The sequence below is a fragment of the Cajanus cajan genome, chromosome 6 (genome assembly GCF_000230855.2).
Source record: "Cajanus cajan strain Asha chromosome 6, NIPB_CcT2T_4, whole genome shotgun sequence".
NCBI lineage: Eukaryota > Viridiplantae > Streptophyta > Magnoliopsida > Fabales > Fabaceae > Cajanus > Cajanus cajan.
The window spans coordinates 59,003,018-59,015,353 of record NC_138522.1 but is presented as its reverse complement, the minus strand read 5'-3'; the positions used below and the strand labels follow the sequence as shown (position 1 = coordinate 59,015,353).

The window sequence follows — 12,336 nt, the reverse complement described above, 5'->3', positions numbered from 1 at the left end:
TGGCCAAAAACCATTTTCTTTAGTGAGAAAAAAGACTGAGGAGGAAAAAAGAGTACATCACCTGAATTTACAAGTCAAGAGAAATAAATTTTGAGGTGGGTGGAATTTCAAGTTCCAAATTTTCCTTTGGAGGGGTCTGTTCTTGCTTCTCCCCGTAATCGCCAAACAAGATCGCCAACTTTAAATGTTCGTGGCCTGACCTTGGTCTTGCTTTCCTTGTGGTGCGAATTGCCTTGCGGAACTCGGCATGCTCCTCCATCTGGATGTACCCAGCAGCGCAAGTTCGGAGCTCGTCCATGTCGGGAGGAGGTCGTCGGCAAAGGCTATCGACGAAAGGTCCTGGCTTCAACGCCATGAGCATGGAGTGCAGTGCGACCTCGAGATTCAGATTTCGGATCTTTACCGAGATGGCGGCGAATCGTTCCATGAACGTCCGGAGTGGCTCGTCGTCACTCTGTCTGAGACTGGCCAGGGCAGCTGATGTTATGTGATGAGGTCGGCTCGTCGCATACTGTGCTGTGAACCGTCTGACCAGGGTGCCAAAGCTGTCAATTGACTCGGGAGGTAGCTGGGTGTACCAGTTGAGCGCGGCCCCTTTGAGCGGGTCAGAAAAACCCTACACAGGATGACATCCTCATTAGTGTAAAGATTTACCTGTGTGGTATACAGATCGATGTGCTCGACCGGATCCGTGGTGTCGTCGTAACGGTCGATGTGGAGAGGCTTCCACCCGAAAGGGAGAGGTGTTTCCATGATACCGTCCACAAAAGGATGATGGCGGAAGGTCGCCTGATTTCCCGTGACGTGGGCAGGAGCGTTGCTTACGTCATGTGGCGACCTGTTGGTCGGTATGTGAGACCGATGTGTGGCAGGCCTAGGGGTTGGTGCCCTAGCCGCTATTGGCAGTTGAGAAACCGAGTGCCCTTCCTCCTCATGCAGGTTGCTTTGTTGAGAGGGTTGATCAGAGGGACGCCGAGGGAGTTGAGCACGAATATGCTCGTTCTCGGTGCGTAGTGCCGCTAAGTCAGCCTCATTAGCGGCGTGTTGCTGCCGCATCTGCTCGACCTGCTCGATCAGTCGTCTCAATGCTGCTTCGTTATCCATGTTAGTGGTGTGATCTAGGTCGTTTGTTGCGCGTCTGCTATGGCTTATGGTAGAAACCATAAGAGTGGCCGATAAGAGCTGTCTTGATCGGCCCTACGGTGGGCGCCAAATGTTCTTACCGGAGATCTACTGTAGAGGTGATCCGCCGAGTAAGATTGGTGAGCCTCCTTCACTGGTACGCCTGATGTTCCAAGATGGGGGTGGTACCTGCAAAAGAGACTCCGATGTCAAAGTTAGTGTTTGTGAATGTATGAGTCTCGTATAAGTAATGCATGTACCTTTGTGTGTATTAGGGTTTTGTTGGGCCTTGAGCCCGAGATCAATTTATGACCTAATTGGATAGCGAGCCGATGTCGCATAGCGCGTGTCCGAGGTCACTCCGTGCTGTGATGCCGAGCTCGAGCTCGGCATAGCAGTACGGATAGTACACTAGCCTCCCGAGCTCCGAAGACCGTAGGTCGAGGAGTTAAGACCGAGCTCGACAAGGGGTCGTGACTTTTCGCGTACGCCTATTTGTCATGACGCCATGTGTCATAACCATCACCTCGTTCCCATAACGCGTGGGCAGCGCAGTGACAAGATTGTATTTTGATGACGTGGCCTCTTTGGGCCATGTGGTGTTCCGATGTCCATGTTTCATGGTCGGGTTGAGGAACTCGGCAATAATGAGCTTACTGCTTGGTTAGGCTGGTAAACCTTTGACTGAGTAGTCGACAACTCGGCTAGCCAGTACAATTTCCTTTTTCAATTAATACAAAATTTTTAACCTTATATTATTTATAATAATATGATTATCAACCGATTTTAGGACAATCAATAAATAACTAAATTTTTTAAACATATTACTAGATCAAATAATTTAAATATGCTACTAACGTAATATATCACAACATAATTAAATCAGTGATGAGTTGATTTTAATATGTATAAAATTTTAGGTTTGAATTTTATTGTTATAATTTTTTTGATATTTTTATTTAATAATCTAAAAATTACTTAAATAATTGGGACCTAAGGCAAAGGCCAGCTTAACCATGGTCTGCATGAGCTGGATTGCAAATGCATGCATTATTAATTGGGACCACCAACTCCTATTTATCAGTTAAATGTCAATCAACTTAGCAATCAAGGACATGACCCCCACACAAAATTCGTATCAGTTGCTTCTGGTTAATTCAAAATCACTTTGTCCTCAAGCTTTATCTTCAGAACAACAGTATCACGTATACTCAACATATTAACATGTATATAGCAGTTCTAATTCAAGTAAAATGGTAAATATATATACAAATAGAATGATACTCTATACACAAAAAATCTCCTTTATTTATATATATGTATTTCTGTGTAGTAATTTCTCTAAGTGGACTTTTACTAATAATTATATTTGGTGTCCGATACTATTATAAGTGTTCTCTCATTTTATCAGTTTTTATTTTTGTAAAAAAGAAGAAAAAAAATCAAACTTAAATGACATTAATTGGGAAGGTTATCTTTGGCGGTTTTCCTATTCTTCAAGTCACCATGCTTCATTAGATGTTATCTTTGCCTAGGGTGCAAAACTTGGGCACCTTTTCGTAGGGGGTCCTTTTCCTCCCCCAATTAATTCGAAAATGTTATATATGTTGTTAAAAGTTTTCCACATAACATTGAATTATGACAAGTGCCCATTCATTTCTTTGTCAGAAGCCTTTTTAGTTAATTTGATTGAAACAATTTTACTTTTAAGTTTTATGTATCAAATCTAAGTGTGTTATTATCCTATATATTCTTCACACAAGCTAGGCATAACTTCTCTTGTAGGCCAAGTCATAAAAATTAAAGTCACTAATAGTGTTTCCCCATTTTTTTCAAATCAAAAAACTCCTGTCATAAATATCCTGTTGATGCTAGTTTGTTAAGTTTTTATATATAATAAAAATCAAATATAAATTTTTAATAAATAAATCATTTTTATAATGTGCAAGCTTACCATTTAACGGTACATGGTTCCCAATTTCTTCATATTAAAGTGGAAACTAGAAAGCTTAGTTCACTATATAAAGTAAAGGAGAAATTGATCTAACAATAAAATCTTTAATGAAATATTTTTAAGTGCTTTTAATCTCTTATCTCTTTGAATTTTTTGCTTTTTATCTTTATTTATAAATTGAATTGTAATATTTTCTTTAAAAATTTAGTTAAAAATAGCACTGTACATAATATTTTATTTTATAAATCTAAAATTCAAAAAAAATATTTTCATAACACTTTATCAATTTAAAATTTTTATTTCTTTAATTTATTTCGTATAACAAATATTAATTATTATTGTTAAGAAAAATATAGTATTTTATTTTAGTTGATCATTAATAATGCCTTTCTATATAAGGAACAAAAGTTAGTGTGGTTGAAGTCGAAAAAGAAATGACGCTGCCAAAGCAATATAAATGGCCTATAGGAGTTAGCTGAAAGAAAAACGCGCCTAAGGCTAAAATTAAAAGCATAGCCATAAATTTATTCATTAAATCCAACGCCATGCAAGAAACTTCTAGCCTTTCACCAAACTTGAGGCCCAATAAATTTATTCATTAATTAATGCAGCAATCCCATTGTCTTTTTTAATATTTTCGAAATGGTATTTTTCTTTTAAAAATTTAAAATAAAATAAATTGTGTATGTGAAATAAAACGTTAAAAAAAGTCATATTTTAAAATATAACTTAAAAAAAAATTAAAAGCATGATTAAAATACATTTTATCTTTTAAATTTAAAATGAAGGCGCACTCTTATATTTCACAAATTACTCTTATAACCTTAAAGTCATAATTTTACATAAAATTAAATTAAAAAAGTAAGTTTTGGATCATGAGTTTTTTTTTTTTTTTTTTTTTTTTTTTTTTTTTTAAGTAGAAGTCATGTTTTTGAAATACAACTCTCTTTTAACTCATTTTTGAAATCACGTTTCAGAAACAGTACTTAATTATTTTTTAATTCTTTAAATAATCATTTCAGGTCCTTTTATAAATATTCTACTTTGATAAATAAAAAAATTACTAGATTTATTGAAATCAAAATCAAAAAGGATCCCAACATACTACTAGTCTACTATAGAAAAGAGGTTATTATTATTATTATTGATGGACGTAAGCGACAAGTTCGTTGAATTAATTATGCATGTAATACACACATACACGTATACGCGTGAGGTTTGCAAACGTACTGATGTAAAAGTTACTATAAAAGATTATCTTTAAGTTGATATTTAATTTTAACAAAATTTAATATAAAATTATTAAATACTGTATATCAGTATTGTTTGAATTTTTCTTATATATATATTTACTTATGATAGGGTTATTTAATTTAAATTATTTTTCTAATAAATTTATTTTCAAAAAATTAACGAGTGTACGTTATAATAAATTGATTTACGTGTGCGTATGCATATATACAGCTATATGTAAAAATGTAAATTTTCTAATCAAATATGCTCGAGAAATTATTTTTGTATAATAAGATTATCTAACTTCTATAATTATGAGAGAGATCAAGAGAAGAGAAAAGTTTGTAATAAAAGTAAATGATGTGTGATTGAGGGAAAGAAAAATTAGTATAGAAAATTTTATATAATAATGTCATAGATTGAGATACCTCTTCTAAGTTTCTTTTGGTTGCAAAAGGAAAATTCTGAGGGTTGAATAAACCAATTCCTCATTAGCTAGCTGGAAGAGGCTCACTTTATTCCAAATTATAATAGTAATTTAATGAATAATGGACCAGAAAATGTACATGACATATTCCTAAAAAATGGCGGCTATATCTAATATCTTTAATTAAGAGATGAATGGTAGATTATAAAAACTAAGACAAGTTGACGTGAAATCACCAATAAAAGATATACTCACTTTGAAGAAAGGGAAAAATCAGAATGAACGTAATAAAAAGAAGAAGAAAAAATCTTCAATGGTTAAGTTTCAAATGATAAAGTTATTATTGGATACTAATCAACAATTAGTGCAAGATGTCCTCCTAGAATGTTAACTCGTATTATAGAATATTAATATTTTAATTTGTGTAATATAACAGTTAAATATTTGTTCTATATAATTAAAATTAATAATAAATTATATATAAATAAGTATTATGCTTAAATATTAAAATTATATTTACAAATATATAAATAAATATTTTTAAATATATAAAAAATAATTTTTTATTTATAATAAATAATTTATATAATATTATTTTTAATTTTTGGTGATTTATTTTAAATATTAAAATTTAATTTATAAATAATCACGATAAAAAAAAATTAATTAGATAAAATGAAAAAAAATTAAAAACTTTTTTGTCAAAAATATTTTTAAAAAAAATACTTTGACGTAAAATAAAAATAGAAATTTAATATATAAGATTGATGTGTGATTGAAATAATTGTAACACGATATTTAATATTATGTAAAAAAATTCTTTGGATGTATATCTAAAGCTAAATAGCGTGTATTGAGTAAATACTATTTTATTTCACCGGAACAGAGAAAATTAATATCATATATCTTAGTGACTTTGTCTAAAAAAACCGCCATATACCGTTTAATAATAAGAGTTGAAAGGAACGAGATAATAAAAATAAAGACATAAAGAAATTAATTATGTTAATTCAGTTAATTACAGAAATTCTATATGTTTAGTTTAAATGAAGAAAAATGATTTTTTTTTTCTAAAATATTGAATTGAAGGATTTTTTTTAAAAAATCTAAATTCGTTTTTTTCCCTTGTTTTTTTATTATTATTATTTTTATACTTCAACTATATATTTTTAACTAAAATAAATTGACCGATAAACGTAAAAAAATCACATTCCCCACTAATAATATTTTTTAAATAAATTATTGATATTTATAATAATTACTTTAAAAATCATACTTAAATTAATTTTTTAATTCACGTTATAAAATATGAACATCAATAATATATTAAAACTAAACCCATAAAAATACATTATTATCTATATTTTTATTTTATTTTCATAAATTCCTCTATGGAAATGTTTTTTTATAATCATTTTAACATTGTATCTAATTGTAAGAAAAGAAATAGGTAAGAAATAGAAGAGAAAAAAATAAGTGAATAAAAATATATGTAAAAAAATAAGATGAGAATGATGTTCGTTTGATTTGAGACAAATAAAAAAAAAATAGAAGATAAATAATATTATAAAGTTGTTTGGTTTGAATACATGAAAAAAAAAATTATAATTGAATAAAAATTACTATTTTACCTTTGAAAATTAACTAAATAGTATCTATTGGGTTATCATGATTATATTTTGTGTAATAAATTAAATTCAAATTTTCATTTGAATAAATCAAACTTATTTATTTCATTATAATTGAATACCATGCATGATATTTGATTACAACCAAATAAATTAGTCCTACAAAATTGATTTATTTGATTAAATTTAAATTTCATTCGAATAAACCAACTTCTAATGAATGAATAGAATACATTTGAACATACAAAATTATTGGATATGTATTAAAGTGAATGTCAACTACAACAGATTATTGCATACTTTGTAATCAAATGAAACTTAGTTGTAATTAATTACAAATATATTGTAATCAAATGAAATTTGTTATATTCAAATGTACTCAAACCCTTATTCAAATATAAAGTTAGACATTCAAAGGAAATGCAACCACAATCAATTACAAACATTAAGCATTTGAATACAAGAAGTATATATACATTCCATATCTGCATCATGCATTTTTAACCAATGATTATAATCTATTAAACAAATGCTTTAATCAATTATGATCTATTATTTTCGAATCAAAATTAGATCAAATACTTGAAACTCAATCTCATTAGTGCAAAAAAAAAATAAAATCAAATAATCACAACAATGACAAGCAACAACAACTAAGTAAATAAAAACCAACAATAAGACAAATTTGAAATTAAAGAAAGCTTAAACAATGACATCAACATGCAAACATGGTATGACCAAAAGCTTACCTAATAGAATCCACGAGCTCGTTGGGGTAAAGTATGACTTGAGTGCGTATGATGAGAGATTTTTATTGTGTAAACTTTATTCGAAAGGAAAGAAAAGTCACGAAATAATAATGTTTCGCATCTTCTCTTCAATTTTCATGCTATTTAGAAATGTAGAACTTACGTCTGTAAATTTCTCACCTATCAAATATTAGCTTTTCCTAAGGTATTAACTTATTTGTCAACTCTTATTTCCCCTCCCACGTACTTATTTCCGCAACATTTTTATGTCCCAAACACAACGTAAATGCGTAATGAAAAGAAAAGAAAAAGTAAAAGAACTAATGAAACAGAGAACCTGTCTTTAAGTAAGAAAATCATTATCAGAAACACGGTTTAATATTTCCTTTTGCCTATAAATACACAACTATTTTATTAATATATGTTCACGTAACAAGAATTTGATTAGTATTTCTTTATTGTTACTTCCGGTAGATTATTAAGGGCGAATTACTGTAATAACTCTGGTTCTGACAAAAGAAGAATGATTCAGAACGTAGCGAATGCTCTGAGCAACAACTACGACAACATGAACAAGAACGAGTGCATAAGAGGAACCGTGATCTTAATGAAGAAAAATGTGCTCGACTTTAACGACTTAAGTGCTTCCTTGTTAGATCGTCTTCACGAGTTCGTGGGCAAACGCGTTTCTCTTCAACTCATAAGTGCTGTTCAACCAGACCCTGGTTATTATTTCTTCTTCTTCTTCTTCTTATTATTATTATTATTTTCCTCATACAATCATCTCTGTGTCTCTGCACTACTGCATATATCTCATGGTTCTTGCTTGCTTCGTGCTCCCTGTTTTAACATACCTCTTTTTCTCTTAATAATATTAGAAAGTTATCATATTTGTTTCTACTTAATTTTTTTCTTCATTTTTATATTTTTCATTATAATAAGATTTTTGGATGGGAATAACAAATGTTTGAAGGGAATGGCATGAAAGGAAAACTTGGGAAGCCTGCATATTTGGAAGACTGGATCACCACATTCACACCCTTGACCGCAGGCGAATCAGCATTCAGTGTTACATTTGATTGGGATGAGGATATAGGAACCCCAGGAGCATTTTTAATCAGAAATGATCATCACAGCGAGTTCTACCTAAAAACCTTGACACTTGAAAATGTTCCAGGCCACAGTGACATCCACTTTATCTGCAACTCTTGGGTATACCCTGCACATAAATATAAAACGGATCGCATTTTCTTCAGCAACAAGGTAAAACTATTAAATTTCATGAAAGCACTTTAAGCCATGCTAATCTATCTTTTGAACTGTATAGAGGGAATTACTGTGAAATTATTACATTCGTGGTCTAAGACCGTTATAGTCTTGATCAATCTTCACCTAACACATAATCAAATCTTGTTATCTCTTTCTTGTCGTAACTTCAAAAACTTGGTTGTGTTACATGGAAGTTGATCTGGTACTAATGTATTGCAATTGCATCCAGACATATCTTCCAAGTGAAACACCAGTGCCGCTTCTTAAGTATAGAGAAGAAGAACTAGAGAGTTTAAGAGGAGATGGAAAAGGGACCCTGCAAGAGTGGGATAGGGTCTATGATTATGCATACTACAATGATTTGGGTGATCCGGATGAAGGTCCAGAATATGCTCGTCCAGTTCTAGGAGGGTCCACTGAATATCCCTACCCTCGAAGGGGAAGAACTAGTAGACCACCTACAAAATCAGGTTAAGCTTGTTATGTGTTGCTTGGCTATTTATTCAAGTCCATTTTTGTTAAAAGCATTTTGGTGAAATGAATTTAGTTTTAGATTTCTGATTTGGTGCTGTTTCTTTGTTATGTTGTTATAATACCAGATGCTAATAGTGAAAGTAGATTGAATTTTGCCATGAGCTTGGACATCTATGTTCCAAGGGATGAGAGATTTGGTCACTTGAAATTGGCAGACTTTCTTGCTAATGCACTGAAATCCATAGTTCAAGTCATCAAACCTGAGCTGGAATCTCTATTTGATAGCACCCCTGATGAGTTTGATAGCTTTGAAGATGTATTTAAACTTTTTGAAGGTGGGATTAAGGTGCCACAAAGTATAGTTAAGAATATTAGGGATAAAATCCCTGCAGAGCTGTTCAAGGAAATTCTCCGAACTGATGGTGAAAGGTTCCTGAAGTTTCCCTTACCTCAAGTGATTGAAGGTATTTTCGCATAATTCTTATACCATATTCACATGGACATGGACATGCGTTTTGTAAATTATTCATGTATGATGAATTGATGATTACATTCTTATGTATTAATGATTTGGAGCAGAGGATAAGTCTGCATGGAGAACGGATGAAGAATTTGCAAGAGAAATGCTAGCCGGTGTAAACCCTGTTATAATTCGCTGCCTCCATGTAAGTCTAAGTGATTTTAGCCTTAATATTTTAGAATCAAATGCATTCAACTGAAAAATAGTATGTTTGTTATAATTATCAAGTTTTATTGTCCTAAACATAATTGATAATTGAATGTATTTTTTCCCTCTCAATTATCCAAACTAAATTGCAGGAATTCCCACCAGCAAGTAAGCTTGATTCCAAAGTCTATGGCGATCAAACCAGTACAATAAGGAAAAAGCACATTGAGAGCAACATGGATGGGCTTACCGTGAATGAGGCAAGTTTGATATGATATTATGTTTTGATAATAAATTTGTGTGAATTTGATGGTGTGATTCTTACTGTTGATTTTGTATTTGGTTAAATAGGCAATCAGACACAAGAAGTTGTTCATATTAGATCACCATGATTCACTAATACCATACTTGAGGAGGATAAACTCGACTTCTTCAAAAACCTATGCCAGCAGGACAATTCTTTTCTTGAAAAATGATGGGACTTTAAAGCCATTGGCCATTGAGTTGAGTTTGCCACATCCTGAAGGAGATCAACATGGTGTCATCAGTAAAGTTTACACTCATGCAGAAGAAGGTGTTGAAAATTCTATCTGGCAGTTAGCTAAAGCTTATGTAGCAGTAAATGATTCGGGTTATCATCAGCTTATTAGCCACTGGTATTACTTTACCAATCATGACCCAAGAGCAAAGACAACAAACTTGGTTAATCTTTCATTGAAAATAATTTATTGTATCTTTCGACTTGTCACAGGTTGCATACTCATGCAGTGATTGAGCCATTCGTCATATCAGCAAACAGACAACTTAGCGTGCTTCACCCTATTCATAAACTACTGCATCCACACTTTCGTGACACCATGAACATAAATGCACTAGCGCGACAAATCCTCATCAACGCAGGAGGCATTGTAGAGGCCACAGTTTTTCCATCCAAGTATTCCATGGAGATGTCATCTGTGCTTTATAAGAGCTGGGTTTTTCCTGAACAAGCATTACCTGAGGATCTTATCAAGAGGTAAACCACACATGCACCACACCATTGCTAGATGTTTTTGAGTCATGCCACGGGTATCTGTAACCCATTAGACCAGAGACTAATCTTGCTTGTATTACCATGACTGCTGCTGGCTCAAATAGATCCTTCTCACAACATGAGCGCAGGATGCTTAACTATTACATCAATTCATCAGATTAATTTGTTTTATTTACCATTGATAGATATTAATGATTTGTTCTAAATATATGGTTGAAAGCATGATAACTAACATATAGATAACATTAACTCATCATCCAATTTGATATTTATGAGTTGATACATATTTTCTTCTTTCAGAGGAATGGCTGTTAAAGATTCAGGTTCTCCACATGGCCTTCGACTTGTGATTGAGGATTACCCTTTCGCTGTTGACGGGCTAGAGATTTGGTTTGCTATAAAGAAATGGGTCCAGGACTATTGCTCCTTTTACTACAAGGAAGATGACACAATCAAGAAAGACAAGGAACTTCAATCTTGGTGGAAGGAGTTAAGAGAGGAGGGTCATGGTGACAAGAAACACGAGCCTTGGTGGCCAAAGATGCAAACTCGTGAAGATCTTATTGAAGTTTGCACCATCATTATATGGGTTGCTTCAGCTCTGCATGCATCAACCAACTTTGGACAATACCCTTATGCAGGTTTCCTCCCAAACCGTCCCACCATAAGCCGAAGGTTCATGCCCGAGGAAGGGACTTCAGAATATGATGAACTTGTGAGCAACCCTGAGAAGGCTTTTCTGAGAACAATCACAGCACAGTTGCAGACTCTTATAGGCATTTCACTCATTGAAATATTGTCTAGGCACTCTTCTGATGAGGTGTACCTTGGACAGAGAGACACTCCTAACTGGACATATGATGTGGAGCCATTGGAAGCGTTTGAGAAGTTTGGAAAAAAGCTGGCACAAATTGAGGAAAAGATTGTGACATTGAACAATGATGGGAAACACAAGAACCGAGTTGGACCAGTTAACATGCCATACACCTTGCTTTTTCCCAGCAGCAAAGCTGGACTAACTGGCATGGGAATTCCCAACAGTGTTGCAATTTGAAAGGGCTTGCTTGTTCCCTTTAATTGCTTTCTGAGTTCGGATTTAAGTGTGATGTGTATTTTTTTTTTTTTTTTTTCCTGCCATTTGAGGTTTGTGAATTTCCATTCTTCTCTAGTGTGTATCAATTCATCTACATGTATGATAGTGTGAAAATAATTTGTTAGAGTGGAATGCAAAAATAAGTCATTGTTGAATTACCTACATTATAATTATGTTTGGTACAGATTATTTTTTTTCTTCTTAAAAATTACTTTAAAGTTTAAGTTAAAAATGAGAGCTTAAATTTAAAAGTATAATTTGTTTGGTAAATTTCATTTTTATTAGTTTTTAAGCTTTCTTTAAGCTAAAAATGTTTAATATAAGTTAATATTAGTTAACTAAATTTAAATATTAATTAAAAATTATAAATATTGAAATTTTTCTATATTATTGTTAAGTACAATTTTTTAGAAGATAAAATAATTTTAAATATAATTTAACTACGTCAATATATATTAAAAAATATTTAAATTATATCCTAAAAATCATGAAATAAATATATTTTTATAATTTAATTTAAAGAATTCAATTCTTTTTAAATTTAAAATATTAACTACGAATTAATATTTAAAAAAAAACTGAAGTATGAATTAAATCTAAAGAATGAAAATTGTAAATATTTTCAAATATAAAAAAATTATTTAACTACGTAATAATTTTATGTTATGAGATGGGTGCGTATAAAAG

At 32.0% G+C, this 12,336-nt stretch overlaps 1 protein-coding gene across 1 annotated transcript; it reads left to right on the top strand.

The window, feature by feature from the left end:
* Window positions 1-7,529: 7,529 nt before the first annotated feature.
* LOX1 (lipoxygenase 1) lies at window positions 7,530-11,813 on the top strand. The gene is made up of 9 exons (XM_020355903.3): window positions 7,530-7,838; window positions 8,087-8,376; window positions 8,612-8,852; window positions 8,982-9,320; window positions 9,436-9,521; window positions 9,676-9,783; window positions 9,875-10,179; window positions 10,275-10,538; window positions 10,857-11,813. The coding sequence occupies exons 1-9, from the start codon at window positions 7,637-7,639 to the stop codon at window positions 11,608-11,610; spliced, it is 2,589 nt and encodes an 862-aa protein (XP_020211492.1). The 5' UTR covers window positions 7,530-7,636; the 3' UTR covers window positions 11,611-11,813.
* The last annotated feature ends 523 nt before the right edge of the window (window positions 11,814-12,336 follow it).

Coding starts and splice junctions, on each gene's coding strand:
- LOX1 (XM_020355903.3), top strand. CDS start 7,637: ATGATTCAGAACGTAGCGAATGCTCTGAGCAACAACTACGACAACATG. Junction 8,853..8,981: donor TAGACCACCTACAAAATCAG/GTTAAGCTTGTT, acceptor TTATAATACCAG/ATGCTAATAGTGAAAGTAGA. Junction 10,539..10,856: donor CCTGAGGATCTTATCAAGAG/GTAAACCACACA, acceptor TTCTTCTTTCAG/AGGAATGGCTGTTAAAGATT.